The sequence below is a fragment of the Castor canadensis genome, chromosome 13, assembly GCF_047511655.1.
Source record: "Castor canadensis chromosome 13, mCasCan1.hap1v2, whole genome shotgun sequence".
Lineage (NCBI taxonomy): Eukaryota > Metazoa > Chordata > Mammalia > Rodentia > Castoridae > Castor > Castor canadensis.
Window position 1 is genome coordinate 106,296,127 of NC_133398.1, and position 25,065 is coordinate 106,321,191.

The 25,065-nt window shown below is 43.1% G+C and overlaps 1 protein-coding gene across 1 annotated transcript; it reads right to left on the minus strand.

Moving 5' to 3' along the window:
- Nucleotides 1–230: 230 nt before the first annotated feature.
- LOC141415486 (cyclin-dependent kinase 2-like) lies at nucleotides 231–21,334 on the minus strand. The gene is given in 6 exon segments (XM_074052198.1): nucleotides 231–1,856; nucleotides 1,859–2,143; nucleotides 13,575–13,682; nucleotides 16,784–16,819; nucleotides 20,425–20,614; nucleotides 21,306–21,334. Coding segments are annotated over 6 exon segments (1,263 nt in total). The 3' UTR covers nucleotides 231–1,241.
- Between the last annotated feature and the right edge of the window lie 3,731 nt (nucleotides 21,335–25,065).

The window sequence follows — 25,065 nt, forward strand, 5'->3', positions numbered from 1 at the left end:
GGGTCCCTTTTCCACCCTGCATCCTTTCCATCATTCAGTGTTGTTTTCTTGATGATAGACATTTTGACAGGGGTAAGACAGAATTTCAATGTTGTTTTGATTTTGTTTTTGTTTTTTTTAAAGAACATTTTCTTTTAATGAATTACAAACTAAATTACAAATAATGTTAATAGAGCACTGGAGACAAGAGGTGGGAGAAAGAAAATAATAAAAAGAAAATAGTACTTAAAAAAAAAAAACCTGAATTACAAAACCTCAAGGTGCACATGGCAGCAAATTCAGCCACTCTGACAAAAAAACTACTATAACCTATAACCTGAAATATAAATATAATTGTTCATCCTTCTTTTAAAGAAATATTTTTCCCAGTCATTCCTCCTCCCACTGTACCCCCAGTCACAACCCTGAAAAAAGTGTCAGTATTCTCAAAATGACATCTAAACCTTCACTTCCACTATGAGGCAAGGAGTGGCTTTCAGAGGAAGATGGGAGCAGGGATTCCTGGCAACTGAAGAACTAAAAATCCTAAAAGAAAAATTCAAACTTCTTTCACCTGCCTTATAAGGCCATGGTGAAGCACAATCCCTGTCCACTGGGCCTCCCAAACCCCTCTTGCTCATAGGAGGGACACACAAAGGAACCGCAGGGAATCATTTCTTCTCCTTCTCCCCAATGAGCCTGCATCTTGAGTCTCCCAGCCTGTTAAGTGATGTGAAACACTGAGGCATAAACTGATTTGATCTATTTTTTTTTAACCTAATTCTTCAAAAGAGACCCCTTGGTTTTTCTTGGTTCTCAAATGTTCTAATTTAGCCCCCTGTTATCAGTTGACCTTTATAAAAACAGTGGCAGCAGGAGGTTTGGGGTACCTGTCATCCTAACCACAGGAAATATTATATGATATTCAGAGATTGGGATGGCAAACCTGATGGTGGGGGAGAAGTCAGTTTTTGTTTTGATTTGCTTTGATCACTGAGTCCTCCTCAGTGATGACTAAGAGGAGTGACAGATGGTGGTAAAGATTGAGTTAAGTGCATCTAATACTGAAATTTCCTTTCCTTTTGACCTGTTCCTCCCCTCCACTTCTGAATGCCCAGAATTGGCTGGCCAAGAGGGGAAGGTGAGTGCTAAGGCAGCCAGAAAAGATCAGAGTGCCCACCTGCGTGGGCCCAGAGCCAAGTCAGATCAAGCCCACACTAGAGGAGAGGGTGAGACTGAAGGTGATGGCTTTGGGAAGGACATCAGAGTCGAAGGTGGGGTACTGGCTTGGTCACATCCTGGAAGAAAGGGTGAGCCAGTGCTGCTTTTGCCGAAATCCGTTTGTTGGGGTCATAGTGCAGCATTTGCGATAACAAGCTTCGTCCATCTTCATCCAAGGGAGGCACAACTTTGCCAAAATCTTGCCGGGCCCACTTGGGGAAACTCGGCTTATAATCAGGCACAGATGTAACTCCTGGCCAAACCACCTCATCTGGGGTCCCCAGAGTCCGGAAGATCCGGAAGAGCTGGTCAATCTCAGAATCTCCAGGAAATAGGGCCCGGCGGGTCACCATCTCAGCAAAAATGCAGCCCAGGCTCCAGATGTCCACGGCTGTGGAGTAGTATTTGCAGCCCAGAAGGATTTCAGGTGCTCGGTACCACAAGGTCACCACCTCATGGGTATAAGTACGCACAGGAACTCCAAAGGCTCTGGCTAGTCCAAAGATTGCCAGCTTGATGGCCCCCTCTGTGTTGATAAGCAGATTCTGGGGCTTAAGGTCTCGGTGTAGGACTCCATGAGAATGGCGGAAAGCTAGGCCCTGGAGCAGCTGGAACAGGTAACTCTTGATGAGGGGTAGAAGAATGCCAGCGAGGGCAGAGCATCCATGAATTTCTTGAGATCTTGGTGCAGAAATTCAAAAACCAGATAGAGTTTATTTTCTGTGCGGATGACATCTAGCAGCTTGACAATATTAGGGTGCTTAAGTTCCTCAAGCAGAGAGATCTCTCGGATGGCAGTACTGGGTACACCCTCAGTCTCAGTGTCCAGGCGGATTTTTTTAAGCGCCACCACTTCTCCAGTCAACTTGTTTTTGGCTTTGTACACAACTCCGTACGTGCCCTCTCCGATCTTTTCTACCTTTTGGAAGTTCTCCGTGAAGCGCTAGCGAGTCGGGGGGTCAGCCCGGCCCTGGAGAACGGGCCTGGGAACCCTGAAGAAGGCGTGCCAGACTCTCGGGGGCCGAGGAGAGGGAAACAGGGTCCAGCACCGTGGCCTGAGATCCGGATGGAACGCAGTGTATCTTGTTTTGATTTTGAAACGCAATTTCTTACTGGTAGGGGTATCTTCACATTTTTCCTAATTTTCAAATATGAAGTAAACCACATTGAGAATTTGGAAATCCAAAATCTTAAAGCAAATGCCACTTTCAGAAAAGGGTTGTGCTTGTGAGGGAATTTGTGAAGCCAGACAAGTGGCCCAGGAAGAGGCCTGGGTGGGTTTTATCATGAGCTCCTGTGCAAAGGTCAGCAAGGACAAGAGGTCTGTGAAGTTGCTGTCAGCAATCTCTATAATGCCACCAGAAAGATGTTGCAGGGTTGCTGCTCAATGTGAGGGGTTGGATAGATGGATGGATGGATGGATGGATAAATAGGAGGGTGGATGAAAAGAAGTTGGGGGAATATTTAGGCTTTAGAAAACGTTTCTGATGTTTGGAATTTTTCAAAGGAAGTTATTTTCTTGGTTTCCTGGGTTTGCCTTATTTCCTCCTACTTACATTTTTTTCTCCAAAAAGGTTAAGAACTCCTAACTTATGGGGAGAAGCTGAAGCTTAGGGCACTACAAAAAGCTGACAGTGAGATCACAGGACACAGGCAACTACCTAGGGACTGGTGGTTTGGGTCACAAAAGGAAGGGAAAACGCTAAGTTTAGAATTAACATGAAAAGGCTATGACAAAAAGGAAGTGGTCAGGGAGCAATTTAGAGATAAAATAATTGGATTTGAGAAATAAAACAGTTTCACTGGATGACTTGTAGGCAAATTACCCTAGCCTCTTTGTTCACATGCCTCAAGAACGGGAATGGCCGGGCATTGCCTCGGGTTCTGAAATAACATAATAGGAAAAGGATCCAAGTTGAATTGCAAGTATTTTAAAATACATTTAAAATATTTTTATCAAAGTGATAGATACATAGTTAAAATTTTTTCATTTTTTAGTAATTTAGGACTTACTTTTGTTAGAGTATGTTGTCAAATATCAAATATTGTATTTGTACTTTTAACATTATAACACAATATAAAACACAAAATATCCAGTGTTAACTCTGATCTGCCATGCCTGCCTGATTTGGATTTGGATGCTGGATATTTTATATCTTATAGAACGAACTTCCAAAGCTCCATCAATGCTTATAGTATGTATTATTGTTATTCCTTACCAAAATTTTCATAAAACTTAAAAGGTTGGTATGAAAAGTAGTTATTCCTTTTCTTGAATATCCTAAAACATGGTTTTAGAAGGTTTGAATCAACCTTCAAATTTTTAGAGCATGAAAGACATACCAATAGAGTACTCTATAATGTTTTAACACAGGAGAATTTTGTTTCTAATTTTGCCAGAAACACTTTCAACTTTCAGATATTTTTCAAAAACATCCTAATCAAACATAAAAGGTTTGGATTAAGTTATTTCTTAGTACGAATAATATATGACAATCAAATTCTCAAAAGCATCCAAAGTGCTTTATAATTGTTAAACAACTCATTTGTGTGGTAGAAGACATGAGAAAACTTACAGAAACAGAAAGAAATCTCAAACTATTCCAATTCCTGAGATAAGGAATTTGCAAGTTAATTATTGTGCTGCTTGGAAAGCATGCTTTACTTATACTCTAAAATTCACCTTAATCACTTGACATGTAACTTAATACCTAAAGAGACTATAGCTAGCGCTGGTGGAGAGGCTAAGTGACAAAGTGACTGCCTAGCAAGTGTGAGGCCTTGAGTTCAAACCCAGTACCACAAAAAAGAGATTGGAGCTAAATTATTTTAAAATATGGATAGAATGCTACATTTCTGGGTAAACATTTTACACATAATATTTTCCAATTATGAAAAAAATCACTTGACAGTTTTAATCATGATTTATGATTGACTAACAACTAAAATGGAAACAGTGTCTGCACTGATTTGTATTTTGACTTAGCAGAACAAGAAGAGAACAACCTTGAACTAGGGAGAGTTTACTGCTGGTAAACTCTCAAAGTTTGGTATGTCTTCCTTTGTGCTTACCACAGGCTGAATAATGTCCTTAGAGCACTCATTATGAGGAAAGTGTCAATTATAATGCTTTAATAACATACTTCAGAAGGAGCCAATGAGAAAGCAAATTGTGAGACTTCATCTTTGTATTCAAATAAGTGCTTGTAATTTTCTTTACATCTATTTGCAATAGAGATATTAAGCCATAAATTTTTGCTAATTTCAGGTAAAGTCCAGCCTTCATTTACACAAAGACTGTGGAGGACGTCCGCAGAGATCAAATCTTAAATCCTGACGTCACCCACTTAAGACTTAGGCTTCATCCTTCCCAGAAAGAGCACAGCACCCCGGATGGCCACCAGGGATGTGTAACAGAAGTTAATTCACAGATGGCGATTTCTGCTACAGTCATTCATTCTTTAACATTTTGTCTACTAGCAAAAGTCAGACGTCCAGCACTCTTTCGGTCCTGGTGTGCTGACATTTTGTAGAGTTCTTCTCCAGTCACAGAAGTCCTCTGCCTGTACCAGCCACAGCTATTTCAGACTCCATGTTGGAATAGCAAGTGCTCCAGGAGAGATGAAGATGAAGGGTGACTCTTGGTCACCAGCATCCCATGCTAGGAAACGTGCATTGCCAATCACTATCTCTTCCACATTGCTTCCTATTGGAGGGGATGCATGAAACGTCAGTAAGGGATGGTAGTCTCCCTGCATTTTCCAACCCAGCAATGGTAACTTTGTGCTCCTGACAATGGAAGTCTCCATATCTGGGGCATTCCCCGGTCACTTGCCTCCCTGAGCCGAGCCACCACTTGGCTTAGCCTGGGCACATCACCATGTTGTCTGTGAGAGCCCTCCTAAAATATTCTCATACAAAGAAACTTACACACAAAAAACTCCTGCAACTCTTCTAGATAATTCTTTGAGTAATTATCTCCAGAAGCTAAATACTACATTCATATTGGTTTGGGCTCATTCAATTTTAGACATTATTTAACTCTGATAATTGAGAAGTTAGCTGTCTTAAACTGTCCTGTCCTCTACCTGGCAGTTTAGACCCGATACCACTTGAGTTGGAGAGAGAGAGCACCTCCCTCTCTCTCTCTAGGAGCCCCTCTGGAGGGGTCAGAAAACCCAAGAGCTCTGTGAAGTTGCTGTCCATGACAGTTGTAAGTCATTATTATTTTATCTGTAACTCATTATTACTTTATTTTTTTAATTCTAATTGACGTTTAGTAATTATACACATTTGAGGCTCAATGTGACATTTTGATAATGCATACCTACTAGAATGATCAAATCAGGCTCATTAGTATTTCCATCTCCTTAAACATTTTTGTGTGTGTGTGGCAAGAATATACCAAGTCCTCTCTTCCAGCTGTTTTGAAACATATAATATGTTTCTGTTAACTCTTGTCACCCTACTATGCAGTAAGACGTCAGAACATAGTCTTCAACTCTGGCTTTAACCTGTTGGAGGCTCCTGCAGTGTCTGATCAGAAAATTACCAAATTCTTTGTGTTCACATGGAAGCATCCAGGCAGGACATGTGGATGTGGTAAGGGGGGTAACAGAGTTTACTAAAGGCAAAGGGAAGAGCCTCATAAAGCAATGGTGGCCTCACCTGGCCAGGTGGGATGGAGTCAGAATGCAGAGAGTAGTTCTCTGTTTCAAGATTTGCGTGGTTCAGAGGGTCGAGTGAGGGTGATTGACATTGCTCTGCACACACTCAGGTATTTTAGTCATTATGCATGGGGTGTGAGCAGCATTGTTTTTACCTGAGAGGTAATGGAGAGCAGAATCACCCCAATGTTTCTTGTTTTACAGTCTGCCACAGGAAAGGGTAGCATGGGGCTGAGAGAAAGAGTTTACCATGAAATGTGCCCAGAATAAGTTACATGGGATCTGGGGAGTCCCTGTTTTTAGCCTGCCTCATACCCACTAACCAACCTTTCCCTGTTCCTCTTATTCCCTTCTCTCCCTAGCTTCTGGTAACCTCTATTTATTTCCATGAGTTCAACTTTTTTAGATTTTACATATGAGTGAGATCATGCGGTACTTAACTTTCTGTGTCTGACTTAACATAATGTCCTCTAGGTTCATTCATGTGGTTGCAAATGACAGGATGTCATCCTTTTTTAATGATTGAATAGTACTCCATTGTGTATATATACCACATTTTCTTTATCCATGCATTTATTGATAAACTCTGGTTGATTCCATATCTTGGCTATTCAGCTCTTTCTGCGTGTCTCTGTCTCTCTCTTTCTCTCTCGGTACTAGAGATTACACCCAAGGGCTTGTGCATCCTAGGCAAGCACTCTACCACTTGAGCCATGCTCCCAGCCCTTCTGTTCATAGTTTGTCTTTGAGATAGTGTCTTCCTAACTTTGCCCAGGCTAGCCTCAAACTCGTGATTCTCCTGCCTCTGCCTCCCAAGTAGCTGGGGTTACAGGTGTGTGTTACCACACCTGGTACTGTGCGTTGAACCCAAGGCTTCCCATATGCTAACCCACAGGTGTCTCTTAATAGAAATCCTTTAAAGGTGGTCTGGTTTTAGAGTTGCAGCATTTTCTTTTTAGCTGTAATGTGTGAAATTCCATAGTGACATATATTTGCCTCCCTTTGCTTTTTAATTTATTGTGTTGGGCTTTTAGATGATATCTAGAGAGACACGTCCTTCAGTTTTGAGGAATTTTCTTTAGTTCTCAGTCCTTTAGTTTTTGCCCATATTTTCTCTTAGCTCGTTGATCATATTTAAGATAAGTATTTGTCTAGTAAGTCCAGTGTCTGGGCTTCCTCACCAATATTTTCTCTCTCTGTATTTTTTGTTCATTCAAATAAGCCATATTTTTCTGTTCTCTTGTATGCCTTGTGTTTTGGGGGGTTTTTTGTTAAAAATTCAGTATTTGAAAATTAAGATGTGGTAACTTTGGAAATAAGAAAATCCCTCTTTAATTATTGAAAGCTACAGTAGTAGCCTGTTCATTTTGAGAATTTTCCAAATTATTTTTGCAAAGACTATTCCTTATCACACATGCTCCCCAAAGTCTCTGTTTCTCTAGTTTGTATTCAGCTCATGTTTTGACATAAATTTCCTTTAATGCCAGGAGCTGAAACAAGGAAACAAAAAACACCAAAAGAAATAAATAGAAAGAGAGGGCGCGTGAGAGAGGGTAAGGGAGAGAGGCAGAGGAAGATGCAAAGACAGACAGGGAAGACCACTGTCCTTTCCAGCATTTTCTGATCATTTCCTTGCTAGCTTACTCAGCTTTCCTTGCTCTTAGATGAGGCATCTGGCCACGCCAATACTGCAGGTCTTTCTCAGGCCTTTTCTGAGCCTGTGTGTGTGTGTGTGTGTGTGTGTGTGTGTGACTTTCTAAACTCCCCCATATGCACAGCTGCTTGGGAATGTCTTAATTTCCCAGAGTGCCCCAGTCCTCCTTATGCCTTAGGAAGGCTACTATCTGTCTCCCCCTGCAATCTCTCAGTCCAGGCATCCATGGGCTTGTAGTTTACCTTGTAATGTTTTTGAGTTTCTGCCACTTTTCCTGCTCAGGTCCCAAGTTATGCAAAAATAGTTGAGTGCTGTCTCAGTCCTTTTGCTGCTGTAACAAAACACTGGAGAATGGCTAACTAATACAAAACAGAAATGTATTTTGCATAGTGCTGGAGGCTGGGAAGTGTATGGTGAAGGCATGCGCATCTGGTGAGGGCTTTATAAAAGGCATTCTTTCATGGAGGAACGCAGAGAGAGGCTGCATCCTGGGTGGAGATTGTCTCACGAAGGCACAAATCCCACTCAAGAGGAAGGAGCACTCATGATCTACTGACCTCTTTAAGGTTCTTAAATTCCATCACCTGGGCTACATGTGAATTCCATTGAGAATACATTTAAGCCATAGAAAGTTCCTTACACCAGTCCTATAGGTGTTTCCAGGCAGGTAAAAAACACATACTCAGAACTTTGCAAATAGTATCTGCTCTGTTCCTTCTGGTTCTGGGGTGGGGAAGGACTGAAAACCTGTAGGTTGCTTTTGGTAGGATTTTTACTGTGTTGATTCTACTAATCCTTGAGCATGGGAGATCTTTCCATCTTCTGTAGTCTTCCTCAATCTCTTTCTTCAGGGGTTTGTAGTTCTCCTTGTAGAGGTCTTTCACATTCTTTGTTAAGTTTACTCCTAGGTATTTGATTTTTTTTGAGGTTTTTGTAAATGGAATTGTTTCCATATATTCCTTCTCAGTTTGTTCGTTGGTGGTATATAGAAAAGCTAATGATTTTTGTAAGTTGATTTTATATCCTGCCCTCTTGTTATAGTTGTTTATGGTGTCTAGGAGTTTTTGGGTTGAGGTTTTTGGGTCTTTAAGATATAGGATCATATAATCTGCACATAGGGATATTTTGACAGTTTCTTTACCTATTTGTATTCCTTTTATTTCTTCTTCTTGCCTAATTGCTCTGGCTAGGAATTCCAAGACTATGTTGAATAGGAGTGGGGATAGTGGGCACCCTTGTCTCATTCCTGATTTTAGGGGAAATGGTTTCATTTTTTCACGGTTAAGTATGATGTTGGCTGTAGGTTTGTCACATATAGCCTTTACAATGTTGAGGTACATTCCTTCTCTTCCTAGTTTTCTTAGAGCTTTTATCATGAAATGGTGTTGGATCTTGTCAAAGGCTTTTTTCTGCATCTACTGAGATGATTAAGTGGTTTTTGTCTTTGCTTCTGTTAATATGCTGTATTACATTTATAGATTTGAGTATGTTGAACCACTCATGCATCCCTGGGATGAAGCCGACTTGGTTGTGAATGATCTTTTTGATGTGTTGTTGAATTCAGTTTGCCATTATTTTGTTGAGGATTTTTGCATCAATGTTCATTAAGGAGATTGGCCTATAGTTCTCCTTTTTGGAGGTGTCTTTGCCTGGTTTTTGGATGAGAGTAATACTGGCTTCATAAAATGTGTTAGGCAGTTTTCCTTCCCTTTCTATTTTGTGGAGCAGTTTAAGGAGGGTTGGTATCAGTTCTTCTTTAAAGGTCTGATAGAATTTAGCACCGAATCAATCAGGTCCCGGATTTTTCTCTTTTGGGAGACTCTTGATTGTTGCTTCAATTTCATTTTGTGTTATAGGTCTATTCAGGTGATTAATTTCCTCTTGGTTCAGTTTTGGATGGTCGTAAGTATCTAGAAATCTGCCCATTTCTTCAAGATTTTCAAATTTATTAGAGTGTAGGTTCTCAAAGTAGGCTCTGATGATTTCCTGGATTTCCTTGGTCTTTGTTGTTATCTCCCCTTTTTCATTTCTGAAAAATCAGTAAAAACTGATTTGGGTTTTTTCTCCTCATTGTAGTCAGGTTTGCCAGTGGTTTTTCAATTATATATTTTTTTTAAAGAACCAGTGTTTTGTTTCATTGATTCTTTGTATGTTTTTGTTTGTTTCTATTTCATTGATTTCAGCCTTTATTTTTATTATTTCTCTCCTTCTGCTTGTTTTGAGATTTGCTTCTTTTTGTTTTTCTAGGAGTTTTAGATGTAACATTAGGTCATTGATTTGAGATCTTTCTGACCTTTTAATATATGCAGTCATGGCTATAAACTTTCCTCTTAGGACTGCCTTTGCTGTGTCCCATAGGTTCCGGTAGGTCAGGTTTTCATTTTCATTGACTTCCAGGAACATTTTAATTTCCTCTTTTATTTCATCAATGACCCATTGATCATTGAGCAATGTGTTGTTCAGCTTCCAATTGTTTGCATGTTTATTACTGTTGTTTTTGTAGTTGATTTCTAGTTTTAATGCATTATGACAGAATGCATGGTATAATTTCTATTAGCAAGCTGAGGCTTGCTTTGTGTCCTAAGGTATGATCAATTTTGGTGAAGGTTACATGAGCTGCTAAGAAGAATGTATATTGTGCAGAAGTTGGATGAAATATTCTGTAGACATCAGTTAGGTCCATTTATCTATGGTGTGATTTAGATCTAGGATTTCTTTATTGATTTTTTGTTTGGATGCCCTACCTATTAGTGATAGGGGGTATTAAAGTCTCCCACTACCACGGTGTTGGAGTCTGTGTTTTTAGGTCCTTCAGGGTATGTTTGATGAAATTGGGTGCATTGACGTTGGGTGCATATAGGTTGATAATTGTTATTTTCTTTTGGTGTATTTCTCCTTTTATTAGTATGGAGTGTCCTTCTTTATCTCGTTTGATCAATGTAAATTTGAAGTCTATTTTGTCCAAGATAAATATTGCTACCCCTGCCTGTTTTGGGGAGCCATTGGTTTGGTAAATCTTCTTCCAGCCTTTCACCCTCAGCCAGTGCTTGTTTCTGATGATGAGATGGTCTCCTGTAAACAACAGATTGTTGGATCTTCCTTTTTAATCCAGTTTGCAAAGTTGTGTCTTTTGATGGGGGAATTAAGTCCATTAACATTCAGTGTTAGTATTGATAGGTATGTGGTGATTTCTGTCATTATGTTGTCCTTTTTGTTTAAGGGTTTGATTGTCTGCAGCTGAATCAATGTTACTCTCTACTTTCTTGCCTTTTCTTCTCTTGTGGTTTGGTACTGCCTGCCCTTTCATGGTTTTGTTTGAATTCCTTGAATCTTTTGTAGTGGTGGCTTGGTGGTCATATATTGTTTTAGTTTCTGCTTATCATAGAAGACTTTTATTGCTCCATCTATTTTGAATGATAGTTTTGCTGGGTAGAATATCCTAGGGTTAAAGTTATTTTCATTCAGTGCCCAGAAGACGTCACTCCATGCTCTTCTTGCTTTTAATGTTTCCATTGAGAAATCTGCTGTGATTTTGATGGGTTTACCTTTGTATGTTATTTGTTTTTTCTCTCTTACAGCCTTCAATATTCTTTCTCTGTTCTCTGTACTTGTTATAATAATAGTATGTCGTGGGATAGTTCTATTTTGGTCAGGTCTGTTTGGTGTCCTAGAGGCTTCCTGTACCTGAATGGGCATAGTTTTCTCTAGATTTGGGAAATTTTCTGTTATTATTTGGTTGAATATATTATGAATTCCTTTTGCTTGCACCTCTTCTCCTTCTTCAATGCCTATGATTCTCAGGTTTGGTCTTTTGATGGAGTCAGTGAGTTCTTGCATATTCCTTTCACTGGACTTGAGTTGTCTAATAGTTTTTCAATTTTTCCTTTAATTTACATTTTAACTTCAAGTTCTGTCATTCTGTCTTCTGCTTGTTCTAGTCTGCTGGAGTGGCCTTCCAATTTTTTTTTTTGTATTTCTTCTTCATTCTTTTTTCTGAGGTTTTCCATATCATGGGTCACTTCCTCTTTAATATTGTCAATTTTTGTCCTTGATTCATTTATCTCTCTATTTATGGTTTTCTCTGTTTCACAAGGTCCCTGATTCCTGGAGCTCATGCAGTCTATGTCCCAGTCACCATTTTGGATCCTGGATGGCTGAACCAGTAATTGTCAGTAATGGTTAGGGTCTTGACCTTCCCTGGCCCTGACAGCAGTGACAGGTAAAGAGCCCACCAAGGGAGGAAGCCTTTGTTGTCACACAGAGTCACATGTGGTGCTTGGGATAGTGGCTGGCCCTGAACAAGGACACTCAGCTTGCAATCCTGCTCCCCACAAGTGGCCCACAGTGCAGCTCAAAGACCTCCTTCAAGCTTTGACCTCACAGGTGACCTCATTCTCAGAACTCCTCAGTTTCCCTGCTAGCATGCAGCAATGGCTTCTCCCACCACCTCACAAAGTCTCCTTTGCATGAGGCTCTTCCTTCTTGGCATTTGGGGCCCCATGTGAGTGTCACCTCCTCATCCTGATCTCCTAGGTTAAAGCAACTGACCAGTTGCTTCATCCCAGGGCAGTGAATGTGTGGTTATGTCCTCACACGTGTCCTCACACTGTTGGAATTAAAGACCCTTTGGTACTGAAAACAGACACACAAGAGACATTGAAAATCTTGACAAGGCAATTTCTTTTGATCAAAAGGGTGCAAGCATGTGCTCACTCCAGCAAACAATGCAAGCACAAAATGGCTGGCAGTTGCTCCTCCTTATACAACTGACGCAGTTGTACCTGCCCCTCACCTGGGATTCGTCCAGATCAAAGGTTCACAGTCTTTCCCAATTGGCTAAAAGGCTTGGGGGATGGGTTAGGGCATGCAGTTTGGTGGGCAATGGAATCTGGAAGAAGAAGCAGGGACCCTTTAAACATGCAAGTCACCTAAGATGGCGACCTGAGGAATTTTTAAGTAATCTAAGAAGGTAACAAATACCTTCTTAGAAAAGATCATTTTTCTTACAACATGACCACACATCACAGATGTGTCATTACCTGCTCTTACTCAGGTAAGCCTGGAAGTAAGGATTTGCACCTGTTGTCTGCACCTTGCATCTCCAGCATCCAGAACAGGTAATGGATGATGCTACTTGGAAACCTCATATATCTCCCAGATTAGAAAAACTCAGTATTGAGTTAATGGTCTCTCCACCTGAGGCCTGTGCCATAGAAGGCAATCTAAGCACACATTGCCCTGGTCTTCTTCCTTTCTTGGGATTCTGAACAAAAGGTGGGCTCTCATTTTTCTCTAGAATGTGGGCAAAGCAAAGTCATCCATCTAAGCAACATACCAATTAAACACCAGTTCTGTGTTGAGTGTTGTTTTGGACTAAGAACATCCACCTGGTTTGGAAGGCCTGTTGTATGGTAACACTTGCACATCAGTGTGGTAGGAGCCATACTGGAGTGTTGGAGGTTGGGGTACAGCAGATGACAAAAGACAGGGAAATCCTAAGCAAGAGTAGCATGGCAAATATGTTCATGTGGGTATGAAGCAGAGGTGGCTCTTGGGGACAGCAGGTGGCTTGCCAAGGCTGACATCATGTAGCATTAAGGCTGAAGCAGCAGACATGGAGCTTGCAGTCAGGTCCTCAGCCAGGAAGAGGGGCCTGATCTTCAGAGAGTTCCCACTGGTCCCCTTCTACTGGAACCTTTCCTGTAGATGGGGTGTCCACAGGACCAAGAGGAGGCACATACTTGGTGTGTGTACCCCTCCTCCTAGGTCATGTTAGGGTACTCTAAACCCCAGGATTCCTTGCCCAAGCATGCCAAGCCCACTTCCACTAGTTTTTTTTTCCCCTAAGGAGTGGTCATCCATGCACCCTGGGTCCAAGGAGTGGCAAAGCACATGTGTATGGACAGAGGTTGGATTTACAGCTAAATGTTCGCATGCATGACCAGAATACCTGGGTACCTGTGTACATGAGTACCTAGAATCTGGATACAAAGCAGGGCTCCTTTGTGTCATGGGCTGGGCTGGAACCAGAGATTTAAGCTACTTAGACATACACTTTGTCTGGATGGCTTGTCCTGGACGGTTTGGTGGTCTTCGCTCAGGAAGTTCTGAGCCACAAGAGAAGGCTCAGACTTTATCTGAGCTGGCAGGGACGGAAATGTCTAAACAAGGAAGTAACAAGTAAGTTTCCAAAGTGTCCACGGGACATTTTGTCAATGAGTGATAAATTAGAGTTGGCATGACACTTGCAGGGATCTGTATTAGAGTTGTCCACACAGCCACAAGTGGAGGGCACAGGCTTTGGGGGTGGATTGAGTTCTTGTTCTGGCTCTGCCTATTATGTAGGTGAACCTGGAGAATTCACCAATCTCTCCGTATCTCATTTCCCACAACTGTAAATAGAGCTAGGGACATGTGCAGAATAAATCATCTTATGTGAGTTCATTCTCTTGCCATTATTAAGGAAATGACTTACTTCAGTGAAAAACCCAGAAGTGGCCCTGGGAGCACATTCCAGTGTGGACCTTCTGCTACCAGAAGCCAAGAGGCCCATTCAGGAAATGGAGCCTTCCGCTGAACTTCACCTTGGCCTGCAGGAGCAGGAATGTATGGCCGTCCAGAACTCAGGACCCTCCAGGGGGCTGCAGAGAAGGTGCAGGCCCAGCTTTTGCATGTGTGCTGTGCATCTGTGTGTGCTGCCTGGGGCCCCTCCCAAGGCTCCAATGTCTGGGTTTGGGTTTCTGCCCAGAACAGCTGTGGTGCTTCATTCTCGAATCTTCTGTCTCGATGAGGCTGTTTCACAGCTTCTACAGATTGGTTGCTTTCTGAGAACTGATATCAGTTGATAAAGCCTTCAAGACTTCCTCAAAATATCATGGGAATACCCGTCCTTGGATTTCCCCTAAGAATCGAGAGGGGATATTTTTTCTCTTGTTAACTTAAAAAAATAAAAGTAAAGAAAGTGAGTAAGCTTATGTTGTGCTTGGAAATAGAAGAAGAATCCCAGATGTTCTCTGTTCCTTGCTTGATGCAGTAAATATGGCCTCCTTCTGGCTGCTCACGGGTGTTTATTAGTGTGCAAGACACTCCTAGAGACAGTCTGTTAGGTTCACGGTCTCCTGTGCACACATAGGTGGTGGGGGGGTGGGGTCCTTGTACTATGCTTCCTCTGTCCTTGAGACATCAGTTTTGTCATCTGCACAGTGAACAGAACAGGAGTGCCAAGACTTTTGTTTTGTGAGAAGTAAATGGGCACACACAGCTAACAGACAGGGCATGCTCCATAAATGTCTTGGTTTTCCTTGTTTTTCCTCATTCAGAACTACTGGGTATGAAGGTTAGTATGCCCTTTTGACAGTCTGTGGTTGAGATAGATAGATAGATAGATAGATAGATAGATAGATAGATAGATAGATAGATAGATAGATATGATAGAAAGATAGATAGATGATAGAGATGATAGATAGATAGACAGATATAGAGACATATTGATATATAAATTTCCTCTCCTGTGGTGATGGTGACAGAATGGCCACTCTTGGCCAGGTGGTGGACTGGGGTTGCTTTTGAGACCCTCTCAAGCATGTATTTACTTAGTACTTGTTCTACACATCAGGCCCAGCTGCAGGTCCCAGGGACACTGCAGTACCTGTGTCTCCCACACACTCACCCCACAGTCTGGCAGGGTATGAGGCTCACTTGCTCCTGATGACAACTCTGAAAGGTTGTGGTCACCACCCCCACTTCATCAGAAATTGCAAATTCCTAAAACATCCACACGCCCAGAGATGCTAGCCTGGGAGCACAAAGGTGTGAATCTGAACCTCACTCACACACTCATAGGCTCTACAAGCCTGCAAACCACCACTCTCAATCTTAACTTCCTCATCTGGAGATTAAAAACCCTTAGTTGAAAGTGGAAGAAGATCAGAGCAGCAAAGTCCTCAAAAACAAGAGTTTCAAAGACCAGGATCAAGGTCACAGAACTGGGATGCACTCCCTAGGCCAGACCTCTCCCTGCCAGGGTCCTTTTAGCACCACAGGCTGTATGAAAGGCAGAATGCACACAATAAGGATGCCGGTGGCTTTGTGGAGAGATTTGAGAGGCTTGCTGGCATAGGAGACTCAGTGGAGAGAAGACAGGAAGGAGGTGTGGGTTCCACTTGGGAACAGCAGCATGAAAAAAAAAAGCAATGAGGAAGAGCCAGAGGCCTTTCAGACAGGTTTGAGAGAGCAGAGTGGAGGCAAGTCTTGCCTAGGGCCTGAGGATGCAAAGGAAGAGAAAATCGGTGGTGGACCAGGCAGCAAGCAGTACAGCAGGTGGGTGCTCTCTTAAAGTGGAAAGGGCAGAGCAGGAGGCATCCAGCATACATTTTCAGCATTAGCATTTCCTGTTTCTGCGCCTTTCCTTTCCACAGAGAATGAATTCCTGTTGCTTCCTGTGCTTCCTACCTCAGTGGAATAGACCGTGCATGGATGCCCTCATCCTTCGTCGTCTCCACTGGCGATGGTAGGAAATGGCCCAGCATCTATAAGTTATTCTCCTGGGTTGCCCACCTTTGCCAGGGAAGAGCCATCTGGGCTGCAAGGAGCCATTCCCCGAGCTGATCCTGAGCACACATTGTGGTCAGTCCTTAGGTACAGGGGACAACAGAGTCCCTGCCCCAGACCTCTCGGCATACGGGGATGGAATTCTGTTTGGGGACCTTCCATGAGCACCTTAGGATCTGTGGTAGGTGCAGGATTGTCTGTGTTGTGGAGCACCCTGTTCTCATGGTTCTCAAAGGAACTGAGTTCTCATCCCCTGGCACTTTCAGGGGAACCGGAGGAATGTAATCCAGGAAGCCCCTTCGCCATCCCTGTGGAACACGAGCTGTGCTCTGTGTGGTTGAATGGAGCATAAGGTGTTTTCCTGTTCAGTATCTTGGTTCATTCTCCCATAGCCTCGAGAGTGGTGTAAAGCAGGGCCACAGAACCCAATATCGGCACAGGAATCTCAGGATGCCTGGGATCCTGGTGAAGGTGTCCTGCCTCAACAGTGACTTGGGGTTATAAAGTTTCTTTTGTGCTTTTTTTTTTTTTTTCCTTTTGATAGTACTGGGGTTTGAACTCAGGGCTTCACACTTGCTAAGCAGGCCCTCTACCACTTTGAGCCACTCTGCCAGCCCTTAAAGTTTTCTTTTGAATAATGGTAGAACACATTGGAAAATGCTAAGGAAGAATAAGTAATAATGACAGCTGATAAATTCACTGACCTATTTACCTGGCAGTGCTCCAGGTTTGCAAAGCTGATGGCCTCCTACAAGAAACAGAGAAGTTAGGCCAGTTACAGAAGGCCACACAGCTCTTAAGGAGCCTGGTGTGGAATGATGTCTGTGTGTGCTTGGTGCCATGGTTCTGCAGTGAGCCATAAGTTCCAACGGGAGCCAATGACACCTGCACTGGCTGTCGCCTGGGCCTCCATCACTCCAGAGTGTGCATAATGAACTCTGGAATCCCAAGGGCTGCACTGTGTCGTCTTGTGTGGGGAAACTGCTGGCACAGATGCAACCCGGTGACTTGATTGACAAATGGTCTTACCTGTCCTGCACTGACTATGCCAAGGGCGTCCTTCTGGGCCAGGATCTACACTTTTAGAAGAAAAAACCTGGCAGAGCTACAGAAGGAAATGGTTTTGCTGAGTATTTTAAATCGCTTAGGGAATTAAATACCTCATTTGATATTTTTATTAAAAAAACCAGGCTGGTCTGGCCTATAGAATTTTATAAAAACTACAGAGGTCCAAACCAAGGTTTCTTGTTTCTTATGTCCTGAGTTCTCTGTGGAACACAGTCTCCTGGATAATATTCTAGAATGAAAACAGTCATGAGCAGATATAAATCATTTGGGAAAATGGAAATAGGGAGAAAAACGTCTCCTGTTTGTCACCTTTTCCTTTCTCTACCTCTTTTCAGTTTGTTCCCAAGTTTTACCTCTTCTTTTGATTCCCCACCTGTACCTTTCCTTCCCACTCAGCAAGCCCCAGATTCCTGGGTGGTATGGTGTGCAAACAAGTCACAAAGCAGCAATGAAAGCCCACATCACCTTCTGCACAAATGGTGCCTTTCCTGGTGTTGAGGCTTTCTGCACTGTACCCGCAGCCAGCTTGCCTACTGTCTTGGAAACTTCAGAGCCATGCTCACCAGCCACCTTCTGCTCTGGGAGAGACAGTCTCCTGGCTCCTGAACTTAGAATCCCATTCTCTCCTGCCTATCTCCTCCTTTTCTCTAAACTCATTCATGTTGCCTCTTCCTCCTCCCCTCATCCCCCCACTTCCCTCCCCGCCCAGCCCTCCATGCATTCATGGAATTCAATTCCATTGAAACAGGGGTCTCATCTCTCCGCCCATTCACAGCTGCCCTTCCTTGAGGCCTGTACTTCCAAATGTATTGTCTGTTTTCTGTTGGTATAACAAAATAGCTGAGACTGAGCATGTAAGAAAATAGCATAATGAAAACCACTAAAATGGTTTAAAAAAATAGGAGGGCAATAAGAAAGAGTAACAGAGCAGTGCATCTGATCAAAACACATTCTATGCATGTATGGAAATATCACAATGAAACCCCTTTGTACAAGTAATATACAGTAATATATGTATGTGTGTATATATATATACATACACACACACACATACATATATAAAGAGGTTTGTTTAGAAAAAAAAAGAGGTTCACAGTTCAGACATTCAGAAGCATGCACAAACAGCCAGAGGAACCCCTGGCTATGTGTGAGAGACCTCTCTCTCTCATAGGGCAAGACAGGAACCCAGGGCACACAGGGGTCAGGCTCACTCTTTTTATAATAACTCACTCTTGTTGGAATTGACCAGGATCCTCCAAAAACCACGTGAGCCCTTTCCAAGGGCAGCAATGCCCAAGGATCCAACCACCGCCTACTAGATTTTACCTCCTAAAGACTGCACCTCAACATCACCACACTGGGACCAAGTGTCAGGCACATGAAGCCTTTGGGGACTCACTCAAGTCCCATTACTTCTCACCTGGCCCTTCTCCCTGGCCCTGGACAGAGTTCCTAGGCATCCCGGTGGTGGTCTCTGCTCACTCCCCTACCCGCTCCAGCCCCCACATACCCACTTGCTGAAGACAGACTTGTGTTGGGGAGCCTCTGCATCTGGGTTCTGTGCTATCTTCTCTCACCTCAGGTCACGGTCTTCCAGGGCTTTCTCTCCATGAGTGGATGGTCTCACGGACTCTGGAAAAGTCTTTGGGCCCAGACCTTTTTCCTTATTCTAAGGGCATTCAGATCTCACTGTCAGCTTCCTGAAATCACTGTCCCAGCGCAAGCAGCTGCTCTAACATCTCCCAAATCTACCTGCCTGTCTTTCCCTGACTGCAAGTTCAAACCACAGCCTTGGGCAGGTCTTCCTGGGCTCCAGCCTTCCATGGAGCCTGGACCACATGTCAGCTCAACACAGAAAATGTATGCTGAGAGGATGAAGGAGTATTTTCATAGCAAGTACTCCCATGCAAGGTGTGTGGCTTTTTCCTCTTGAGCCCTGACTTTAATGATTTTTACTGACCCCTCTACTCCCTTCCAGGTGTTTGTTGTTTTTAGACACCCGTTGCTCAGAAGAGATAAACAAGGAGAGTTTCAAAACTTTCCCTCAAGTGTATCACATTGAGTGCCGTCATGGTTGACGTGCAAGGTTTCTAGACGGTACCTAGGCTTCTCAGCCTACCTCTGCCTCCCAGTGGGTCCACACCCCCAGAGGCAGCCTGGGGCAGGGAAAAACGGTATTTTTCCTCTTAGATTGCAGTTCCCAAACCATGATTTGGCCAACAAATAGTTTTCTGGAAAACAAACAAACAAAAGTACCCACAGCTTGTAACCTAATCAGTACTTACACAATCCTTTTTGCTCTTACTATTTGTCTGACAGGAAACCCAGAAAGAGAGCCAGAGGCTTGTCAGACCCCCAACTGGCATTCTCTGCTGGGGGTTGGACCTCCTGCCTGTCTCTCAGGAGGCCAGACCTGGGACATTTCTGTGGGGAACAGGAGACCTGCTCTCAGCTTCCCAAACCTGTGTTCCTGAAAAGGTCTGGTTTGTTTCGTTTTGCTTTTTTGGCTTTATGATTGAATTATTTTAATTATATGTATACATTTCAAGTTTTTTTTTTAGTTTGTTTTTCTATAACCCCTGTATCCAGAGAGTATGGTTTTTGTCTTAGTCTGTTTGGGTTGTAATAAAATGCTGGGATCTGGGTGGCTTATAGCCGCAAATTTATTTCTCACAGTTCGAGAGGCTGGACGTTGAAGGTTATGGCAGCAGCAGATCCAGTGTCTGGAGCGCACCCTCTTTCTGGCTCCTAGATGGTGCCTTCTGTCTGCATCCTTAGTGGTGGAAGGGGGAGAGAGAGCTCTCTGGAGCCTTTTTCATAAGAGCACTGATTCCATTCATAAGGGCTCCACCCTCACCATGTAATCACCTTCCAAATGCTTCTAAAACCATCACACAGGGAGCCAGGATTTCAACATATAACTTTGGGTGAGGGGGCAAATTCAAACCACAGCATTCACCCTTGACCTCCCTAATCCATGTCCTTCTCCAATGCAAAATGTAATCATTCTGTCCCAACACCCCCGAAAGTCTTAGTTCATTCCAGCATCAACTGAATCTTTACTAAATAACAAAAGCCAGATGTAGGTGAGGCTCAAAGGCGTATTTCATTCTGAGGAGAATTCCCCACTAGCTATAAACCTGTGAATTATGTGCCTCTAAAATGCAGTTGCAGGATAAGGGTTATTATAGACATTTCCATTCCAAAAGGGGAAAATAGGAAAGCAAAAAGGGCTAACAGTTCCCAAGTAAGCCCAAATTTGAGACTCAATAATAATCTACCAACCAGGTCCACTGGGCTGGTGGCTCTGTCCCCGAGGAGTTCCTCTGCTGAGGCCTCACCTCCACAGGAGCTCTGTGCCTGGCCACACAGCCCGGGCTTCTCAGGGCTAGACTCATGGTCACACTGAAACCAGAGTTTTAGGTCCCAGGCCCAAACGCCAGGGGTTCCAAATATCAGGTCCAGCCACTCATTCCTTGTGAAGATCAGACTGAGCTCTGCTCTAAGGTTACTCCATATTATATAGAACAGTAGTTTTCAGGTGATGCTTTGCCTGAGTGACTCCATTTTAGATGAGATCAGGTGCATTCAGGGTGGTATGGCCACAGACTGAGTGATTCCATTTTATAAAACAGCACTTTGCTCCATGCTGAGGGCAAATGCTGAGGCAGAATGGCTGTTTGTGTAAGTAATCAATCACCATCTGTCCAGCAAAAAACACGGGATAGCCTGATAACTTATTTATGCAAATAAAAGATTATCACCTATGAACATACCAAATTAAATCAAGAAATATCTGCTATGGTGTATCAAACCCTAGCAGAAAAACCAGGCCCATGGACTTCTGGAACACAGCAAACCAAGGAATGATTTACCACCCTCACCTGAATCATAATAAAGGAGGGACACTTAACATCAGATGCCACAGGTGTGTGTCAAGGATCAACAGGCAATAAAACACCCGACTGTCACCTGGGCTTTAGCTCAGCTTGACCCCCCTCCTTGACAAGACTCACTCTGAATTGCCCTTTTTCCCTCTGACCAGACTCAGTAAGCCTGGAATCAACTCTGCACCTGGAGCCAGTACTGGCCTTGAACCAGAATTGCCTTTGTTCCAACACCACCAGGCCTCATAGCTCTGTGACTGGGTTATGTGACTATCTTACCTGACCTCCTGCAGTGACTCTTCTTGCATGTGTATCAGCAATCTGCTCTTGCCTTCAAAAAGGCCCCTTTGAACCCTGTAACACTTTTTTTTTTTGGTGGTGGTACTGGGGTTTGAACTTGCTAGGCAGGCACTCTACCACTTGAGTCACTCCACCAGCCAGCCCCACTGTAACCCTTCCTTAAGCAATTCTTTCATATTATGATGAACTGTGATGTGTGATTGGAGAGTTAACATCAGTAATTAAGATTGGAATAAAAGAAACTGTGTTGCCAGTGGCTTAGCTATCAAGCAAAATAAGTGCTTGGCAAATTAACACCAAAAAAATTAATGTAGCTGGTGAATTTATTGCTAGTCAATAAATTCCGACATTGTGGAAAGACACAATGTTTCTGACGCAGCTTGTTGCTATAGCCAAATAAAGAAACAAGCAATGGTGAAGGACAGGAAAAGGAGGTTTATTACTGCAGCAAAGGTAGCCACAAAAGAAAGCATTTCAGTTCTTCTGCAGCCATCTTTGGAGTAATATAGACATGAAGCTTTAGGCTTAAAGAGAAAAAGAATTTGGGCAGGGGGAAAAAGATTTGCATAGTTAAACAATCTCAGTCACAGGTGTGGCTTGGTTGATCGCTATCTCAGTCCTTGTTTTGGGAGAGGTCTGGAGAAGCTATGACTAAGGGGATCAGTCTGATCAGGATAAGAGAGTCATTGTGGCCCAGTGCGTGGTCTGTCCTGAGGAGGCTCTGCTGTTCCTTTCCTTGGTGGCAGTTTCCTCCATCCGTCCTTGAAAATATGATATCAATTAGTCCTATCCTTTCTGGATTCCAAGGTGGCTGCGAGGTGAATGGCTCAGAGCAAAAATGGAGGCAGCGATGCCTCTCTTTTCTCCTGCTTTTGTTAATTCATGGACCCATGTAAGGAGTCAGTGCTTACAGTTTAAGCACCTGTTATGTAATGACTTTTCCAGTGAAGGGTCTGGAAGCAGCCACAACTCCTTTGCCCCACTGAGTATTGTTTTGTGGGGGCTCTTTGTCATGGCCCCACTCCTCCAGCAGTTCTTTGCCTGGGCTCTGCTCCTCTCTTGGACCTCCAAGGAGCACTTGTAACAAGGAGCACTTGTGTCACACAGTCCACAGTGTGAGGGGCACCAAGTAGCAGCACTCATTCTGGCCCCCAGATCCTTGAACTCTGGGCCTGTGACAGGAAGGGCAGCCCCAGTGATTTCTGAAATGTCTGTGGACCGTTGTCTTGGTGAAGGTACCCATTTCCAGAGAGATGGCCAGTCCACACTCACCTCAGCAAGCAGTAGCTGCCCATGCCTTCATGCTCCATCCTTGAGCACATCTTCTCATTCTTTGCAATATGCATAGACTGAGTTTTCCTGCACTTTCAGTTCTGAATCTCTTTTGAAAACAATTCTGTCTTTAAGCCATTTCTCTCTTCTCACATTTTATTATGAGTACTCAAGAGAAGCCAAGCCACCTCTTCAAAATTTTGCCTAGAAATTTCTAAATATTCAAAATTTGAAACCCTATATCCTCTGGAGACCTGGCTCAAGTGGTACAGTACCTGCAAGTGCAAGCACAAAGCCCTGACTTCAAACCCCAGGGCAGCCAAAAAAATAAAAATCTAATATGATTTAAACTCAATATCTAATTTTATGGCTCACAAGTTCTACATTCTACAAAGTTCTCTTCCACAAAGAGCAAGAATGCAATTCAGTCAAGGTCTTATCAGTTGGCAAATGAGGGCCTGTCCTTCCTTGTCTGTTAACATGTCTCTTATTTCTATCTGAGGCCATACTGAAGTGAGCTTTTCTGTTCATATTTCTACCAACATTCTGTTCGTGACCACTTAGACAGCCTCTGATAAGATTGAGGCTTCCTTAGAGCCCCTTTCTTCTTCCGAGCCCTCACTGGCATCACCTGTAATGCCCCATTCATGGTGATTCAGGTTGTACCTCCTAACTCTTCCAGCCTCTACTCCAGCTCCAAAGCCACATCATCATTTTAAAGTATTTGTCACAGTAGCACCTCCCCCACCCCTACATTTTTCTTATAAGTACAAGTACACTCTAAAATAGTGACACAAAAAGCACAGAATAGTAAATATATAAACCAGCAACACTGTGATGATTGTTACCATTTTCAAGAGTTATGTACTAGACATAACTGGGTGTGCTCTATGCTGTAGATTTGGGAGCTGTGGGCTGATGAAAGAATTTACCAAGATGGAGAGCAGAAGAAAACAGAGTTATTAGGACACCGTTGAGGGAGGATGGAATGGCAGGCAGCCGTGCAAAGTGGGCATCGTGCATCCAGGCAGGGTTGAGAATAGGTTTTATATCTAGGGGTTAGACTACTTTTGATTGGCTCTCTCCTCTTTTGTGGACCTTACTGATTGGTTTTCTCTTCCTCAGACCATGGTTTGAATGTTGCATGGGCAGGAATGTCTCTTGAACTTGGCCCCTTCCTCTTCATTCTGCCTGGCTCTTGGTGTTTTGTTCCTACCATGGCTCCATAAATGAGGACTTTCCCCCACATTCTACTGTTATATGACTGCACAGTAGGTTTGTTTGAGCCAGCATCATCACACACACATGAAGTATGTGTTGCACTGTGACATTACAACAGCTGCAATGTCACTAGGTGACAGGAAGTTTTCAACTGCACTCTGCTCTTAAGAGACCACCCTCGTATACGCTAACTGGCCAGTGAACAAAACATTGTTACGTGGCTCATAACTGACTTCATTATACACTGGACGGCTTATAAACTACAAAGTTTATGTCTCACACTTCTGGAGGCTTAAAGTCCTAGATCTAGGTACTGGCTAAGCCTCCCACCCTGAACAGCACAATCTCTCTCTCTCTCTCTGTCTTTCTTTCTCCCTCTCTGTCAATGTCTTATTGTGTTTTTATCTTCTCACTTAGAGGAAGCACTTTAAGTTTCTCTTTGACTTTCAATCATCACTACTTTTGTGCCTTGGGACCATTATTAAGTAAAATAAGTTTACTTGAGCACAAGCACTGTGTTTGAACACACGGGAACACAAAGAGATGACTCACACCCCTGGTGGAATAAGCTGGGACACAATGAGCCTTCATCATGCTACCCATAAAGACATATAATTTAAAACATGCAAATTGTTTATTTCTGGAATTTTCCAGAATTTGATGCATAACTGAAACTATGGAAAGTGAAATTGTAAGAAGGGAGTGGGGATGCAGCACAATTTTACAGTCAAATTGATCAACTCTATGGCATGTTTTAGTCTCCTTAATGTTCAAGTACAGACTCCAACACTTTTGTGGCTAAATGATACACAAAGAGGAGGAACCAAATTTAAGATGGCTCCAAGCTAGTTGACTAGAATTAAAGATCCTGTTTTCCTGTACTCCTTATTAGAGCCAGATACACAATTGGTGGGCCCACTGTACGATCAAAGAGCAGTCATCTTATTCAAAATTATTGGGACTTTAAAGACGATGAGAGTAAAACATTGCACCAAGTACATGCCCTTCTGAGTGCAGGGCCCTGTGCACCTGCCTGGGTCACGAATGAGCCCAAGAAGCAGACTTTTGTTTATTTGTTCTCTGCTCTTGGTGCTAATTTTTCTCATATAGGAAATTTGTGTCTCTGCTAATCTTATTTTGAAGCCCAGGAAATGGTCATCAGCATTGCAGCTTGAGAAGTAAGGGTGCCTGCTGAGCTCCTGAGATTCCCAGTGGCCCTCTGGAAAACACTGAATGCTTTTCTTTC